At 46.9% G+C, this 19,131-nt stretch overlaps 1 protein-coding gene across 1 annotated transcript in view; it reads left to right on the forward strand.

The window, feature by feature from the left end:
* The first annotated feature begins 632 nt into the window (after window positions 1-632).
* Window positions 633-19,131, forward strand: part of LOC115126000 (unconventional myosin-XVI-like) — a 344,854-nt gene continuing 326,355 nt past the window's right edge. The window contains 1 exon segment of the mRNA XM_065005768.1: window positions 633-899. Coding sequence (XP_064861840.1) covers window positions 662-899 — 238 coding nt within the window. The 5' untranslated portion in view covers window positions 633-661.

The raw sequence follows: 19,131 nt of genomic DNA on the forward strand, positions 1-19,131 counted from the left end.
TCACTGAAAAATGCTATGAATATTTATAGTTTTGTAAGTCTGGAACTATCTTCATATCTAAGCCTGGTTTGGTCCTGATATGTAGCTAGTGATGAATTCTCCTGCAGTCATTGAAGCTGCAGCAGCATTACACAGACACACATCTAATATGACTCAGAGACTAGGTAGTGATGAGGAGAACTCTCTTCCACTGGCAGAGACACTGGCAGAGACAATATCATGACAAACGGTGTTATTCTTTTTTTCAAAACTCCTCGAGGCTAAAGGCAGTGCAAGTGTAGTCCATTATAACCATACAGGCAGTCACATACACTAGTCTGGAGGTGAAACAGACTGGTGTACCTTATCATCCAAGCCTTGTCCTGTCCGCTCACTGTCAGACTGTATTTAAATAAACATGATCTGGCCCTGTTGGATTTATTCATGTAACAGCTGTATCTGTGTCTTTTACACAAACACACTCACGCGCGTGTGCAATAGACAGCGTTTAACATCTCTGTCTATCTTTGACTTGTATAAAACTGTTGAGACAGATTCTCATCACAAAACATGATATGCTAATGCATTTCTCTCTCTTCTTTTCCCCCTCCCTCCCTGCCTCCCTCCCTCCCTCCCTCCCTCCGCAGGTTGTTTTCAGCTATGTAACGTGTTTCGTCAGAACATGGAGATCGACCAGTGTCTGCTGGAGTCTCTCCCGTTTGGCCAGCGGCAGCGGCTGGTCAGGAGAATGCGCTGTGACCAAATAAGGGCGTACTACGAGCGGGAGAACACCCTGGAGAAACCGGGAGGCGGAGTCAAGGTCAAAGACCCGTCCATCAGCCACAGGAAGAGGCAGCGCATTTGCTTCAGCCTTGGTGATGTCATACAGGATGCCATCATACGGCACGATGACAAAGAAGGTGGGTGTGTTTATTTCTATGTGTTTGAGAGCGGGAGGGGGGGGGGGTGTTAGCTACACTCTTTGAAAAAGGGTTCCATAATGGTTCTTTGGCTGTTCCAGGGAGAACCCTCTTTGGTTCCATGTAGAAGGTCCTAAAGCAGAAGAACCATTTTAGGTTCTAGTTAGCATACTCCCACTTGAGTGTTAAAGCTAGTTTTGATCTATTTCCAGGGTTTATGTCTATCAGCAAAACTGTCCTAGATTTGTGAAGCCGATGCATCATATATGAGTTCTATAAGATTCCATTTGAACTATTGAGTTCTGACAGTTCTATGAGCTTTGAGTCAGTGCAAACAGAATAGACATTGGAGGGTTTCAGCTTGTGAGTAGCACTGAGTAGTACTGAGTAGTACTGAGTGACACTGAGTAGCACTGAGTAGTACTGAGTAGCACTGAGTAGTATTGAGTAGCACTGAGTAGTACTGAGTAGCACTGAGTAGTACTGAGTAGTACTGAATAGCACTGAGTAGTACTGAATAGCACTGAGTAGTACTGAGTAGCACTGAGTAGTACTGAGTAGCACTGAGTAGTACTGAGTAGCACTGAGTAGTACTGAGTAGTACTGAGTAGCACTGAGTAGTACTGAGTAGAACTGAGTAATACTGAGTAGTACTGAGTAGCACTGAGTAGTACTGAGTAGCACTGAGTAGCACTGAGTAGTACTGAGTAGCACTGAGTAGCACTGAGTAGCACGGAGTAATACTGAGTAGTACTGAGTAATACTGAGTAGCACTGAGTAGTACTGAGTAATACTGAGTAGCATTGAGTAGTACTGAGTAGCACTGGTTACATGAGATCTATTGGTTCTGCATTTACTTCATTCTCTGCAAGGCGGGGGACCCTTTCAAACATCACACACACTCTCGCGCACCTACCTACCTACCTACCTACCTACCTACCTACCTACCTACCTACCTACCTACCTACCTTCCTACCTACCTTCCTACCTACCTACCTACCTTCCTACCTACCTATCTTCCTACCTACCTACCTACCTCCCTCCCTCCCTCCCTCCCTCCCTCCCTCCCTCCTCTCTCTCTCTCTCTCTCTCTCTCTCTCTCTCTCCCTCTCTCCCTCCCTCCCTCCCTCCTCTCCCTCCTCCCTCTCTCTCTCCCTCCCTCCCTCCCTCTCTCCCCTCCTCCCTCCCTCCCTCTCTCCCTCCTCCCTCCCTCCCTCTGTCTCCCTCCCTCCCTCTCTCCCTCCTCCCTCCCTCCCTCTCTCTCTCCCTCCCTCCATCTCTCCCTCCTCCCTCCCTCTCTCCCTCCTCCCTCCCTCCCTCTCTCTCTCTCCCTCCCTCCCTCCCTCTCTCCCTCCTCCCCTCCTCTCTCTCTCTCTCCCTCCTCCCTCCCTCTCTCTCTCTCTCCCTCCTCCCTCCCTCTCTCTCTCTCTCTCCCTCCTCCCTCTCTCCCTCTTTGTATTCTGTTCCTCCTTCAATATTCTCTTAATTTGCTCTCCCGTGATTCAGTTGCTAATCAGTATTCTGCTGAGAGTGAGTGTGTGTGTGTGTGTGTGTGTGTGTGTGTGTGTGTGTGTGTGTGTGTGTGTGTGTGTGTGTGTGTGTGTGTGTGTGTGTGTGGCAGCTGGGAAATGGATGTGTTAAGGGTGAGGAGTGGCCAGTAGCTTTACAGTATTAGCTCATTCTTCACACTGATTACAGGCTAGTCAGGACACTAACTCCTTCAGACACACACACACACACACACACACACACACACACACACACACACACACACACACACACACACACACACACACACACACACACACTCACTCACTCACACTCACTCACTCACTCACTCACTCACTCACTCACTCACTCACTCACTCACTCACTCACTCACTCACTCTTACTCTCTCTCACTCTCATGCAAACACACCTAGCTAATATACAGAGCCAAATGCAGCTCTTGGGAGACAATCAGATGTAAGTATTAAGGGATCAGTCATGACAACGGCGCAACAATCAAGAGCTCAGATGTTATTGGTTCAGCCCAAGTCACCTGTTTCTGCCTGAGACTTTGCAGCAAGGATTAGCAGTACCGGTATTCTGACTGTAGTCTGACTCTCCAGGACAGTGTGTGTATGTGTGTGTCTGTGTGTGTATGTGTCTGTCTGTGCGTGTGTCTGTGTGTGTATGTGTGTGTCTGTGCGTGTGTATGTGTGTGTCTGTGCGTGTGTCTGTGTGTGTATGTGTGTGTCTGTGTGTGTGTCTGTGTGTGTATGTGTGTGTCTGTGCGTGTGTCTGTGTGTGTATGTGTGTGTCTGTGCGTGTGTCTATGTGTGTATGTGTGTGTCTGTGTGTGTCTGTGTGTGTCTGTGCGTGTGTCTGTGTGTGTATGTGTGTGTCTGTGCGTGTGTCTGTGCGTGTCTGTGTGTGTCTGTGCGTGTGTCTGTGCGTGTCTGTGCGTGTGTCTGTGTGTGTATGTGTGTGTCTGTGCGTGTGTCTGTGTGTGTATGTGTGTGTCTGTGCGTGTGTCTGTGTGTGTATGTGTGTGTCTGTGCGTGTGTCTGTGTGTGTATGTGTGTGTCTGTGCGTGTGTCTGTGTGTGTATGTGTGTGTCTGTGCGTGTGTCTGTGTGTGTATGTGTGTGTCTGTGCGTGCGTGCGTGTGTCTGTGTGTGTGTATGTGTGTGTCTGTGCGTGTGTCTGTGTGTGTATGTGTGTGTCTGTGCGTGTGTCTCTGTGTGTCTGTGTGTGTCTGTGCATGTGTCTGTGTGTGTATGTGTGTGTCTGTGCGTGTGTCTGTGTGTGTATGTGTGTGTCTGTGCGTGTGTCTGTGTGTGTATGTGTGTGCACGTGTCTCCGTGCGTGTCTGCATGTCTGTGTGTGTCTGTGCGTGTGTCTGTGTGTGTATGTGTGTGTCTGTGCGTGTGTCTGTGTGTGTATGTGTGTGTCTGTGCGTGTGTCTGTGTGTGTCTGTGTGTGTATGTGTGTGTCTGTTCGTATGTCTGTGTGTGTCTGTGTGTGTATGTGTGTGTCTGTGCGTTTGTCTGTGTGTGTATGTGTGTGTCTGTGTGTGTATATGTGTGTGTCTGTGCGTGTGTCTGTGTGTGTATGTGTGTGTCTGTTCGTGTGTCTGTGTGTGTATGTGTGTGTCTGTGCGTGTGTCTGTGTGTGTATGTGTGTGTCTGTGCGTGTGTCTGTGTGTGTATGTGTGTGTCTGTTCGTATGTCTGTGTGTGTCTGTGTGTGTATGTGTGTGTCTGTGCGTGTGTCTCTGTGTGTCTGTGTGTGTCTGTGCATGTACCTGTGTGTGTATGTGTGTGTCTGTGCGTGTGTCTGTGTGTGTATGTGTGTGTCTGTGCGTGTGTCTGTGTGTGTATGTGTGTGCACGTGTCTCCGTGCGTGTCTGCATGTCTGTGTGTGTCTGTGCGTGTGTCTGTATGTGTATGTGTGTGTCTGTTCGTATGTCTGTGTGTGTCTGTGTGTGTATGTGTGTGTCTGTGCGTGTGTCTGTGTGTGTATGTGTGTGTCTGTGCGTGTGTCTGTGTGTGTATGTGTGTGTCTGTGCGTGTGTCTGTGTGTGTATGTGTGTGTATGTGTGTGTATGTGTGTGTATGTGTGTGTATGTGTGTGCACGTGTCTGTGTGTGTCTGGAACCCCTATTCTAACCACTAAGAGTTTCGATATTAGGGATTCTGCCGAGGCCTCAGAGGGGAGAGAGGGCGCCCTTGTGAGCCTGACTCTAAATCAGGCAGGGATCTGAGGGCGAGTTAGAGACTCTACCATTAAAGCCACAGGCCCATACACACAGAACTGCAGTCAAACACACTTTATGTCTTCATGAAGTATCATTACTACTGAATACTCTATGAGGCTCGGGGGAGACTTGCTGCCTTTGCTATAGAAACGCATTTATCTCACTATGGCCTCCTCTCTCCCTCGTTCTCTCTTCTCTCTCTACTTCCTTTCCCTTAATCATTCTCTCTCTCTTTCTTCATCTCTGTCTCTCTTTCTTCCTCTTTCTCTGACTACCCTTTATCTCCTTATTTACCTCTCTCCATCCCTCCCTTATCTCTCTTTCCATCCATGCTCTTGAATTGCCAGCTGTCTGTGTCAGACCTCCCAGCAGCCATTGCAGGTTACTATGCTAATCTCCCTCCTTTGGCCAATGAGCTTCAGTTGGGGTCCTTGAGAGCAGCTGGTGTGCCCATGCCACTGCTCAACGGAAACCTGCCCTTTGACTGGACATGAATTGCCACTGTTAACCGCCGACTAGAAAGCCTAATCACCATTTCAACAGCATGGTAGAAGACTGGCACAAGACTGGCTTTCGTTATGGTGGGTATAGTCATCCGACACTCACGGCCAGGTTGGTCAGTGTTGTTAGAATTAGAATACTAGAATAGTAAGAATAGTGAGAAGAGTCATTTTAAAAGGATCTCTATGGTGTTGGACAATATGTTGTACTGCAGTCTGGATGTTCCATGGATAGGCTATATTCAGTGTAGAAGGTTATATGATGAGTAGTCTAATTGGACTCCATTGGATTGAATTGCATGTTTGTTGTTGCTGCTATTAGTGTATCTTTGATGCTCCTATGTTCATCTTTGGTCTGTTGACTACCTACTCCTTATTAAGGGAACAGTGTGTGGTAGTGCTTTGCAGAATGTTTCTCTCTCCATCCAACTTCATTCTATATCCATTTATATGCAGGGAACATGGGAGAAGCTGTTCGCCTCAGAACAGCTTCTTCCTGGGAGGGATCAGGGAACATGTTCGCCTCAGAAACGCTTCTTCCTGGGAGGGATCAGGGAACATGTCCACCTCAGAACAGCTTCTTCCTGGGAGGGATCTGGGAACGTATTCGCCTCAGAACAGCTTCTTCCTGGGAGGGATCTGGGAACGTGTTCTCTTCAGGACAGCTTCTTCCTGGGAGCGATCTGGGGACGTGTTCGCCTCAGATCAGCTACTTCCTGGGAGGGATCTGGGAATGTGTTCGCCTCAGAACAGCTTCTTCCAGGGAGGGTTCTGGGAACGTGTTTGCCTCAGGACAGCTTCTTCCTGGGATGGATGTGGGAACATGTTCGCCTCAGGACAGCTTTTACCTCAGAGGGATCTGGGAACATGTTTCCATCAGGACAGCTTCTCACTGGGAGGGATCTGGGAACGTGTATGCCTCAGAACAGCTTCTTCCTGGGAGGGATCTGGGAACACGTATGCCTCAGAACAGCTTCTTCCTGGGAGGGATCTGGGAACATGTTCGCCTCAGGACAGCTTCTTCCTGGGAGGGATCTGGGAACGTGTTCTCCTCAGGACAGCTTTTTCCTGGGAGGGATGTGGGAACATGTTCACCTCAGGACAGATTCTTCCTGGGAGGGATCAGGGAACATGTTCACCTCAGGACAGCTTCTTCCTGGGAGGGATGTGGGAACATGATCGCCTCAGGACAGGTATTTCCTGGGAGGGATCAGGAAACATGTTCACCTCAGGACAGCTTCTTCCTGGGAGGGATCAGGGAACATGTTCGCTTCAGGACAGCTTCTTCCTGGGAGGGATGTGGGAACATGTTCGCTTCAGGACAGCTTCTTCCTGGGAGGGATCTGGGAACATGTTCGCCTCAGATCAGCAACTTCCTGGGAGGGTTCTGGGAACGTATTCGCCTCAGAACAGCTTCTACCTGGGAGGGATCAGGGAACATGTTTGCCTCAGGACAGCTTCTTCCTGGGAGGGATCTGGGAACGTGTTCGCCTCAGATCAGCTACTTCCTGGGAGGGATCTGGGAACGTGTTCGCCTCAGGACAGCTTCTTCCTGGGAGGGATCTGGGAACGTGTTCGCTTCAGGACAGCTTCTTCCTGGGAGGGATCTGGGAACGTGTTCGCCTCAGATCAGCTACTTCCTGGGAGGGATCTGGGAACGTGTTCGCCTCAGGACAGCTTCTTCCTGTGAGGGTTCTGGGAACGTGTTCGCCTCAGGACAGCTTCTTCCTGGGAGGGTTCTGGGAACGTGTTCACCTCAGGACAGCTTCTTCCTGGGATGGATGTGGGAACATGTTCGCCTCAGAACAGCTTCTTCCTGGAAGGGATCTGGGAACATGTTCGCCTCAGGACAGCTTCTTCCTGGGAGGGATCTGGGAACGTGTTCGCCTCAGGACAGCTTCTTCCTGTGAGGGTTCTGGGAACGTGTTCGCCTCAGGACTTCTTCTTCCTGGGATGGATGTGGGAACATGTTCGCCTCAGAACAGCTTCTTCCTGGGAGGGATTTGGGAACATGTTCGCCTCAGGACAGCTTCTTCCTGGGAGGGATGTGGGAACATGTTCACCTCAGGACAGCTTATTTCTGGGAGGGATCTGGGAACATGTTCGCCTCAGGACAGCTTCTTCCTGGGAGGGATGTGGGAACGTGTTCGCCTCAGGACAGCTTCTTCCTGGGAGGGATCTGGGAACATGTTCGCATCAGGACAGCTTCTTCCTGGGAGGGATCTGGGAACGTGTCCTCCTCATGCCATCTTTTTCCTGGGAGGGATGTGGGAACAGGTTCACCTCAGGACAGGATCTTCCTGGGAGGGATCTGGGAAACTTTTCATCTCAGGACAGCTTCTTCCTGGGAGGGATGAGGGAACATGTTCGCCTCAGGACCGCTTCTTCCTGGGAGGGATCTGGGAACCTGTTCGTCTCAGGACAGCTTCTTCCTGGGAGGGATCTGGGAACATGTTCGCCTCAGGACAGCTTCTTCCTGGGAGGGATGTGGGAACATGATCGCCTCAGGACAGGTACTTCCTGGGAGGGATCAGGGAACATGTTCGCTTCAGGACAGCTTCTTCCTGGGAGGGATGTGGGAACATGTTCGCCTCAGGACAGCTTCTTCCTGGGAGCGATCTGGGAACGTGTTCGCCTCGGGACAGCTTCTTCCTGGGAGGGATCTTTGAATGTGTTCGCCTCAGGACAGCTTCTTCCCGGGAGGGATCTGGGAACACGTTTGCCTCAGAACAGCTTCTTCCTGGGAGGGATCTGGGAACATGTTCACCTCAGGACAGCTTCTTCCTGGGAGGGATCTGGGAACATGTTTCCATCGGGACAGCTTCTACCTGGGAGGGATCTGGGTACATGTTCGCTTCAGGACAGCTTCGTCCTGGGAGGGATCTGGGAACATGTTCGCCGCAGGACAGCTTCTTCCTGGGAGGGATCTGGGAACATGTTCGCCTCAGGACAGCTTCGTCCTGGGAGGGATCAGGGAACATTTTCGCCTCAGGACAGCTTCTTCCTGGGAGGGATCAGGGAACATGTTCACCTCAGGACAGCTTCTTCCTGGGAGGGATCTGGGAACGTGTTTGCCTCAGGACAGCATCTTCCTGGGATGGATCTGGGAACATTTCTGGAATTTCATCCTTGGCAAAATCCTTAATCATTTATGGAGAGGAGGAAATGTGTAAATACACCCGATGTGGAAATGCCTAGGGTTCCATATGGGGAGGTAATTTAGGGGGCTTGCCTTTGCTAAGCTTCCCAAACCCTGTAAAACTGGAATACCGGACTCAGCGCAAAACATGAGGAGAAGGTAGGAAGCAAATCAATGCTTGGTATTCCACAGGGACCTCAGCTCAGCCTGTTGTTCTTGTTGATGATGGGAGAAATGCAACACTCATAGTTGAATGTAGCTGATGGGGTTTTCACTTTGCTTTTTTTTGCGAATGCCTTTTCTGGTGGTGAATCTCTCGTTGAAGTGAAAAGCCATGAAATGACAGCGATAGACTGTGTCCAAACGGTTTATCTAGCCACAGCGAGCCATGGGGATATTATGATGCATGACTGTGCAGTCTGTGGTATGAATGTCTTCTGCATTAGATGTGTTAGGTCCTTGTCATAAACACCCCACCTCCCTCTGTAATTACTTTTATTTTTGAATTTTTGGCATTATTCATTCTTGATTGATACAGTATTGGCCACTGAACCAAAAGAGTTGAGAAAACAACAGCTTGTAACGTGACTCATTAACATTTGAAGGATGCAGTGTGTGTGATTGGCATCTCTCTCTTTCTCTCTCTCCGTCTGTTTGTCTATCGTAATTAAACATAGTCAGTATGGAGCTTTGGGCACAGATTCACAGATACACTAGAAACACACTCTGCTGACGAGGCAGGATGGTAATAAGAGATCCAAGCACACACACACTCACACCCGCACAAAACACACACACACACCCACGCCTTATCAGCAATCACTGGCAGAATATCGGATGGAAGCAGATAGGAAAATAAAGAGCAACAGCAAGGGGAGGAGGAGATGTGGAGTGGGGTAAAGAGATTGAATGGGGAAAATGTGAAAGGGGAGGAGAGAGGGCTATGAGATCAAAGAAGTAGAAAGTGAGAAACAAAGACAAGGAAAAATCTGGGAGGGATGAAGGAGAAGAAAAAGAGACAAAGAGAGACTCAAGCCCTATTTATCAGCCTGATTCCTCCCTGCCATGCGTAAACTGGGACTTGCATGCGTAGTGACATTTGGTGAAATTGCCTTTCTAAAGTCATCTCTTAACTTCATCAGTGCAAGTCACGGCTGTGACCGGAGCATCTGTTCCCCTTCAGAGGCGTGGAACCCCAAATCAATTCCCATCATGTTGTTACTGTACCATTCCAGAATGATATGGAATATTCCAAGCTGGGGTATGATTGGTATATAGCTGTGATATTTAGGTGGTATTGGATGTTACATTCCCAGCAAACATCATATCTCTGATGAGATTGAGTCTATAATTGAGTCTATATTAATGATTTTTATTCTCTTATATGAGGTTAGAATGGGGTCTGGTCGAGAGATACACTACATGACCAAAAGTATGTGCTCGTCGAACATCTCATCCAAAATCATGGGCATTAATATGGAGTTGGTCCCCCCTTTCCTGCTATAACTGCCTCTACTCTTCTGGGAAGGCTTTCCACTAGATGTTAGAACATTGCTGAGGGGACTTGCTTCCATTCAGCCACAAGAGCATTAGTGAGGGCGGGCACTGATGTTGGGCAATTAGGCCTGGCTCGCAGTCAGCATTTTAATTCATCCCAAAGGTGCTCGATGGAGTTAAGGTCAGTCAAGTTCTTTTACACCGATTTTGACAAACCATTTCTGTATGGACCTCATGTAGTGCACGGGGACATTGTCATGCTGAAACAGGAAAGGGCCATCCCCAAACTGCCACAAAGTTGGAAGCATAGAATCGTCTAGAATGGGATTGTATGCTATAGTGTTGATTTCCCTTCACTGGAACTAAGGGGCCTAGACTAAACCATGAAAAACAGCCACAGACCACTATTCCTCTCCCAACCAATTTTTCAGTTGGCATTAAGCACTAGGCAGGTAGTGTTCTCCTGGCATCCGCCAAACCCAGGTTCGTCCGTCGGACTGCCAGACTATAAAGCATTTGACGGTCCCATTCTGTGAGTTTGCATGGCCTACAACTTCGCGGCTGAGCCGTTGTTGCTCCTAGACGGTTCTACTTCACAATAACAGCACTTACAGTTGATCAGGGCTTCTCTAGCATGGCAGGCATTTGATGAACTGACTTGTTGGAAAGGTGGCATCCTATGACAGTGTCACATTGAAAGTCAATAGGGCCATTCTACTGCCAATAGTTGTCTATGGAGATTGCATGGTTGTGTGCTCGTTTTTAAACACCTGTCAGCAACGGGTAATACACTCATTTGAAGGGGTGTCCACATACTTTTATATATATAGTCTATAGATGGGTATGACAAAGTGGCTCCCTCCCCAGCTGCAGTTAACACCTGATAATCATAATCTAGTCTTTGTGCCTCAATGCCTATAGACACCTGTTTAATATTAGCTCATCTACCCTTTGTTACTCCATATGATCTAACCCAAAGAAGGTGTTTTAATATCAGATTTATACATTGTGATGACATGATTATGTGATTGTGTTGTCATTGATTTATTAGTTAGATTTCATCCTACATCACATCAGAGTTTGATAATGGTTGAGATTCTTTTTCATTGTTTGCACTAATGTACTGTAGAGTAGCATCAGCATCAGTGTGTGGGTGGGTGTCATGCCGTGCAAGCATTACACGTTCAACTGAGACGTCCTGTCGCTTAATTAAGACAAGTGTGATTACATGTGGGGAGTGACATATCTTTCACAATCTGAAGAAGAGAAATCACCCTCTGTCCTCCTTCTCTGTCCTCCTTCTCTCCCTACTCTCCTCCTCGTCTTCACCTCTCCTCCTCCTCTCTCCCTCTTCTTCCTCATCATCTCTCCCTTCTCTCCCCCCCCTCCCTCCCTCCCTCCCTCCCTCCCTCCCTCCCTCCCTCCCTCCCTCCTCCTCTCTAGCTCCTCTCCCACTCCTCCTCCTTTCTCCCTCTTCTTCCTCCTCTCTCTCTCCCTCCTCTCGTCCTCTTCTCTCCATCCTCTCCTCCTGCTCCTCCTCTCCCTCCTCTCCTCTCCTCTTCTCTCCCTCTTCTCTCCATCCTCTCCTCCTCCTCCTCTCTCCCTCCTGTCCTCCTCTCTCCCTCTTCTCTCCATCCTCTCCTCCTCCTATCTCCCTCCTCTCCTCCTCTCTCCCTCTTATCTCCATCCTCTCCTCCTCCTCCGCTCTCCCTCCTCTCCTCTCCTCTCCTCCCTTCCCTCTTCTCTCCATCCTCTCCTCCTCCTCCTCTCTCCCTCCTCTCCTCCTCCTCTCTCCCTCTTCTCTCCCTCCTCTCCTCCTCCTCTCTCCCTCTTCTCTCCCTCCTCTCCTCCTCCTCTTGACTCTTATTGATCAACAGGTATAGATCTAAACAGACAGACAGACATACAGTGTGTAGTCTAGCACCAGTAAGACTGTGTCTGTAATCAGCTCTCTGAGATTGGAGGAGGTAGAAGCACTAATAGCTTCCGCTGTCATGGATTCATGTCTTCATCGCCTCAGAGTTTAGCACCACACACACCGTTGTAAAGACAAATAGCGTACATTCACAGTTGCACTAATTGCATGTGAGGTTGGCATTTATTAGGATTACTAATGTACCAGAGATAGCTCTGCAGAGTGGTCACCAGTTGGAACAGCCACAAAGTCATAAAATCAGATTTTAAACAAGACAATCTGGACCCTCTCATTCTAAAATTATCTGCCGAAATTGTTGCAACCCCTATTACTAGCCTGTTCAAACTCTCTTTCGTACCGTCTGAGATTCCCAAAGATTGGAAAGCTGCCACGGTCATCCCCCTCTTCGAAGGGGGAGACACTCTTTAGACCCAAACTGCTACAGACCCGTATCTATCCTACCCTGCCTTTCTAAGGTCTTCGAAAGCCAAGTTAACAAACAGATTACTGACCATTTTGAATCCCACCATACCTTCTTCGCTATGCAACCTGGTTTCAGAGCTGGTCATGGGTGCACCTCAGCCATGCTGTCCTAAACGATATCATAACTGCCATCGAACTGCCATAAGAGACATTACTGTGCAGCCGTATTCATCGACCAGGCCAAGGCTTTCGATTCTGTCACTCACCACATTCTAATCGGCAGACTCAACAGCCTTGGTTTCTCAAATGACTGCCTCGCCTGGTTCACTAACCACTTCTCTGATAGAGTTCAGTGTGTCAAATCGGAGGGCCTGTTGTCTGGACCTCTGGCAGTCTCTATGGGGGTGCCACAGGGTTAAATTCTCGGGCCGACTCTCTTCTCTGTATACATCAATGATGCCGCTCTTACTGCTGGTGATTCTCTGATCCACTTCTACACAGATGACACCATTCTGTATACATCTGGCTCTTCTTTGGACACTGTGTTAACTAACCAGGGGCGGCAGGGTAGCCTAGTGGTTAGAGTGTTGGACTAGTAACCGGAAGGTTGCGAGTTCAAACCCCCGAGCTGACAAGGTACAAATCTGTCGTTCTGCCCCTGAACAGGCAGTTAACCCACTGTTCCCAGGCCGTCATTGAAAATAAGAATGTGTTCTTAACTGACTTGCCTGGTTAAATAAAGGTAAAATAAAAAATAAATTTTAAAAACCTCCAGACAAGTTTCAATGCCATTACAACTCTCCTTCCGTGGCCCCCCAACTGCTTGTAAATACAAGTAAAACTAAATGCATACTCTTCAACCGGTCGCTGCCCCCACCTGCCCGCCCGTCCAGCATCACTACTCTGGACGGTTCTGACTTAGAACATGTGGACAACTATAAATACCAAGGGGTCTGGCTAGACTGTAAACTCTCCTTCCAGACTCACATTAACTCTTGAAACGAGCAATCCCGTATCCGGGATCGTAATTATAGCCTCAAGCTCATTACCGTAACGCAACGTTAACTATTCATGAAAATCGCAAATGAAATGAAATAAATATATTGGCTCTCAAGCTTTTGTTAACAACACTGTCATCTCTATTTTTCAAAATATGCTTTTCAACCATAGCAAAACAAGCATTTGCCTAAGAGTATTGATAGCTAGCATAGCATTAACCTCTTCAACATATGGGGGCGCTATGTCATTATTGGATAAAAAAACGTTCCCGTTTTAAGCGCAATATTTTGTCACGAAAAGATGCTCGACTATGCATATAATTGGCAGCTTTGGAAAGAAAACACTCTGACGTTTTCAAAACTGCAAAGATATTATCTGTGAGTGCCCCAGAAATGATGCTACAGGCGAAACCAAGATGTAACCTCAAACAGGAAATGAGCTGAATTTCTGAAGCTCTGTTTTACTATCGTCTCCTTATATGGCTGTGAATGTGCTGTGAAGGAGCTTATGCTCTCTGCCGTTCGTCCAAGATGTCTGCAGCATTGTGAGGTATTTGTAGGCACATCATTGGAACATTGGCCATAAGAGACTACATTTGCCAGGGGTCCCTCTGGTGTCCTTTGTCTAAGTTGGTGCGTAATTCCCAGTGGCAATCATTTTACCATGCGATAACAGAGGGAGAAGCACACTTCCAGGAACGATACATCATTGAAGAGATATGTGAAAAACACATTGAGGATTGGTTCTAAACAACGTTTGCCATGTTTCAGTCGATATTATGGAGTTAATTTGGAAAAAAGTTTGGCGTTTGGATAACTGAATTTTCGTTTTTTTTTGGTAGTCAAACGTGACGCACCAAACGGACCGATTTCTCCTGCACAAAAAATCTTTCAGGAAAAACTGAACATTTGCTATCTAACTGAGAGTCTCCTCATTGAAAACATCCGAAGTTCTTCAAAGGTAAATGATTTATTGAATGTTTTTGCTGTTTTTTGTGAAAATGTTGCCTGATGATGCTAATGCTAAATGCTAATGCTAAATGCTAAATGCTAACGCTAAATGCTAAATGCTAGTTTTGCTATGGTAGAGAAGCATATTTTTGAAAATCTGAGATGACAGTGTTGTTAACAAAAGGCTAAGCATGAGAGCTAGCATATTGATTTCATTTCATTTGCGATTTTCATGAATAGTTAACATTGCGTTATGGTAATGGGCTTGAGGCTGTAGTCATGATCCCGGATCCGGGTTGGCTCGACGCAAGAAGTTAAGCCTATCATTCAGCAGGCAACATTTTCACAAAAACAAGAAAAGCATTCAAATAAAAGAATTTACCTTTGAAGAACTTCGGATGTTTTCAATGAGGAGACTCTCAGTTAGATAGCAAATGTTCAGTTTTTCCAAAAATATTATTTGTGTAGGAGAAATCGCTCCGTTTTGTTCATCACGTTTGGCTAAGAAAAACCCCCGAAAATTCAGTCATCAAAACGCAGAACGTTTTTTCCAAATTAACTCCATAATATCGACAGAAACATGGCAAACGTTGTTTAGAATCAATCCTCAAGGTGTTTTTCACATATCTATTCGATGATATATCATTCGTGGAAGTTTGGTTTCACATGGAAAAAATGCATGCAGCTGGAGATTACGCACCAATTTCGACGGAGGACACCAGGCGGACACCTGGTAAATGTAGTCTCTTATGGTCAATCTTCCAATGATATGCCTACAAATACATCACAATGCTGCAGACACCTTGGGGAAACGACAGAAAGTGTAGGCTCGTTCTTGGCGCATTCACAGCCATATAAGGAGACATTGGAACACAGCGCCTCAAAAATCTGGCTCACTTCCTGTTTGAAGTTTCATCTTGGTTTCGCCTGTAGCATTAGTTTTGTGGCACTCACAGACAATATCTTTGCCGTTTTGGAAACGTCAGAGTGTTTTCTTTCCAAAGCTGTCAATTATATGCATAGTCGAGCATCTTTTCGTGACAAAATATCTTGTTTAAAACAGGAACGTTTTTCATCCAAAAATGAAATACTGCCCCCAGAGGTTCAAGAGGTTATTAATTAAGCATCTCCAATTCAAAATTAAATCTAGAACGGCTTCCTATTTCGCAACAAAGCATCCTTCACTCATGCTGCCAAACATACTCTCTTAAGCTGACCATCCTAGCGATCCTCGACTTCGGCGATGTCATTTACAAAATAGCCTCAAACACTCTACTCAACAAATTTGATGCAGTCTATCACAGTGCCATCCGTTTGGTCACCAAAGCCCCAACTACCCCCCACCACTGCAACCTGTATGCTCTCGTTGGCTGGCCCTCACTTCATACTCATCGCCAAAACCACTGGCTCCAGGTCATCTACAAGTCTCTGCTAGGTAAAGCCCCGCCTTATCTCAACTCACTGGTCACCATGGTAGCACCCACCCATAGCACGCGCTCCAGCAGGTATATCTCACTAGTCACCCCCAAAACCAATTCCTCTTTTGGCCGCCTTTCCTTCCAGTTCTCTGCTGCCAATGACTGGAACGAACTGCAAAAATAACTGAAGCTGGAGACTCATATCTCCTTCACTAGCTTTAAGCATCAGCTGTTGGAGCAGCTCACAGATCACTGCATCTGTACATAACCCAACTGCAAATAGCCCATCCAACTACCTCATCCCCATACTGTATTTATTTATCTTGCTCCTTTGCACCCCAGTATCTCCACTTGCACATTCATCTTCTGCACATCAATCACTCCAGTGTATAATTGGTATATTGTAAATCGTTCGCCACCATGACTTATTTATTATCTTACCTCCCTTATCTTACCTCATTTGCAGACACTGTATATAGATTTTCTTCAACTGTATTATTGACTGTATGTTTTGTTTATTCCATGTGTATCTCTGTGTTGTTGTATGTGTCGAACTGCTTTGCTTTATCTTGGCCAGGTCGCAGTTGTAAATGAGAACTTCTTCTCAACTAGCCTACCTGGTTAAAAAAAGGTGAATAAAATGTTTTAAAAAATAAACCTAGCCCGAACCTTAACCACACTGCTAACCCCAATGCCTAACCCCAATGCCTAACCCCAATGCCTAACCCCAATGCCTAACCCTAATGCCTAACCCTAATGCCTAACCCTAATGCCTAACCCTAACCTTAAATTAAGCAAATTGTAGTGTTCATGAATTTTGACTTTGCAGCTGGCCCATCTAGCGGAAACCGCCCAGTTCTGCTTCTAGGACAAGATGAATTACAATAAACCTCAACCTGCAGCTTGAAAACATGGGGTACATACAGCTAGATGTATTATTGTCCATATTGAAGATCGTCCTCACCCCCCAGACAGCTCTGGTACAGTTCTCTGTCTGTCAGAGCTAGAAGCTGGCTGGTTGTCACTGCCACACATCCATCCCTTTCCCAGGTGCCTTTGTAGTGAAAGGTACATGTCGTGCTGTGACATTGGGCCAAAACCTCTCTATTGATGTAATGAGAGAGAAAGAGAGAGAGAGAAACCAGCAATCTGTTTCTCAAACAAAAGGCAATGACTGACTCTCTGTGAACCTTGATCTGTTTCCCAAACAAGGAACAGATCAATGTTTTTAACTGTATCTAACCAATGTGTGAATTTAGCCGGATACTGCACTTGAACAACAGTAGGAGCATAGTGATAAGGAAAATAAATACTTGAACTCATTTGTTGTTAGATTTGCTCATTGCAAATGTAATTTAGATTTCATTTCTTAAAGATGCACTATGCATAAATCGCTCTACCATTTCCTGGATGCTAAAACTCTAATAGTTTGCCTAATTTCAGTTTATGTGACAAAACAATCAAGTATAGTGTAGAGCAGGCTCTCTCTTTACTCTCCTACTCCTCTCTCTTTACTCTCCTCCTCCTCTCTCTTTACTCTCCTCTTCCTCCTCTCTCTTTTACTCTCCTCCTCCTCTCTCCTTACTCTTCTCCTCTCTCTTTACTCTCCTCCTCCTCTCTCCTTACTCTCCTCCTCCTCCCCTCTCTCCTTACTCTCCTCCTCCTCCTCCTCTCTCTTTACTCTCCTCTTCCTCCTCTCTCCTTACTCTTCTCCTCTCTCTTTACTCTCCTCCTCCTCTCTCCTTACTCTCCTCCTCCTCCTCCTCTCTCCTTACTCTCCTCCTCCTCCTCCTCTCTCTTTACTCTCCTCCTCTCCTCTCTCCTTACTCTCCTCCTCCTATCTCCTTACTCTCCTCCTCTCTCCTTACTCTCCTCGTCTTCTCTCGCTACTCTCCTCCTCATCCTCTCTCGCTACTCTCCTCCTCATCCTCTCTCGCTACTCTCCTCCTCCTCCTCCTCCTCCTCTCTCCTTTCTCTCCTCCTCCTCTCTCTTTACTCTCCTCCTCCTCTCTCGCTACTCTCCTCCTCCTCCTCTCTCCTTACTCTCCTCCTCTACCGCTCTCCCTACTCTCCTCCTCCTCCTCTCTCCTTTATTCTACTCCTCCTTTCTCGCTACTATCATCCTCATCCTCTCTCGCTACTCTCCTCCTCCTCGTCTTCTCTCGCTACTCTCCTCCTCATCCTCTCTCCTTCTCTCCTCCTCATCCTCTCTCCTTCTCTCCTCCTCCTCCTCCTCCTCCTCTCTCCTTTCTCTACTCCTCCTCTCTCTTTACTCTCCTCCTCCTCTCTCCTACTCTCCTCCTCCTCCTCTCTCCTTACTCTCCTCCTCTACCGCTCTCCCTACTCTCCTCCTCCTCCTCTCTCCTTTATTCTACTCCTCCTTTCTCGCTACTATCATCCTCATCCTCTCTCGCTACTCTCCTCCTCCTCTCTCTTTACTCTCCTCCTCATCCTCTCTCGCTACTCTCCTCCTCCTTAAATCAAATCATATGTTATTGGTCACATACACATGGTTAGCAGATGTTATTGGTCACATACACATGGTTAGCAGCTGTTAATGCGAGAGTAGCGAAATGCTTGTGCTTCTAGTTTCGACAGTGCAGTAATATCTAACAAGTAATCTAAGAAATTCCCCAACATGGAGCAGCCTAGATACACCCACTATGTTTCAGTCCCTCATCCCCCCTCCCTTGAGGCAGAGCTACAGTATAGCTGTATACTTATCATTAAGTCAGCTAACATAGCTCTCAGGGCTGTAGTGGAGCATCACGTCTATTGTATATCATTAAGTCAGCTGACATAGCTCTCAGGGCTGTAGTGGAGCATCACGTCTATTGTATATCTTTAAGTCAGCTGACATAGCTCTCAGGGCTGTAGTGAAGCATCACGTCTATTGTATATCATTAAGTCAGCTGACATAGCTCTCAGGGCTGTAGTGGAGCATCACGTCTATTGTATATCATTAAGTCAGCTGACATAGCTCACAGGGCTGTAGTGGAGCATCATGTCTATTGTATATCATTAAGTCAGCTGACATAGCTCTCAGGGCTGTAGTGGAGCATCACGTCTATTGTATATCTTTAAGTCAGCTGACATAGCTCTCAGGGCTGTAGTGGAGCATCATGTCTATTGTATATCATTAAGTCAGCTGACATAGCTCTCAGGGCTGCAGTGGAGCATCATGTCTATTGTATATCATTAAGTCAGCTGACATAGCTCTCAGGGCTGTAGTGGAGCATCATGTCTATTGCATATCATTAAGTCAGCTGACATAGCTCTCAGGGCTGCAGTGGAGCATCATGTCTATTGTATATCATTAAGTCAGCTGACATAGCTCTCAGGGCTGTAGTGGAGCATCATGTCTATTGTATATCATTAAGTCAGCTGACATAGCTCTCAGGGCTGTAGTGGAGCATCATGCCTATTGTATATCATTAAGTCAGCTGACATAGCTCTAAGGGCTGTAGTGGAGCATCATGTCTATTATATACCATTAAGTCAAGGGCACATAGACAGATTTTTTACCTAGTTTGCCCGGGGAATCAAACCAGTGACCTTTAGGTTACCGGCCCAACACTCTTAACCGCTAGGCTACCTGCCGCCTGACTGGAATAAGTAGAGACATGTTCTCCTGATTGGAATGAGTGGATA

This window comes from Oncorhynchus nerka, linkage group LG3, assembly GCF_034236695.1.
Source record: "Oncorhynchus nerka isolate Pitt River linkage group LG3, Oner_Uvic_2.0, whole genome shotgun sequence".
NCBI lineage: Eukaryota > Metazoa > Chordata > Actinopteri > Salmoniformes > Salmonidae > Oncorhynchus > Oncorhynchus nerka.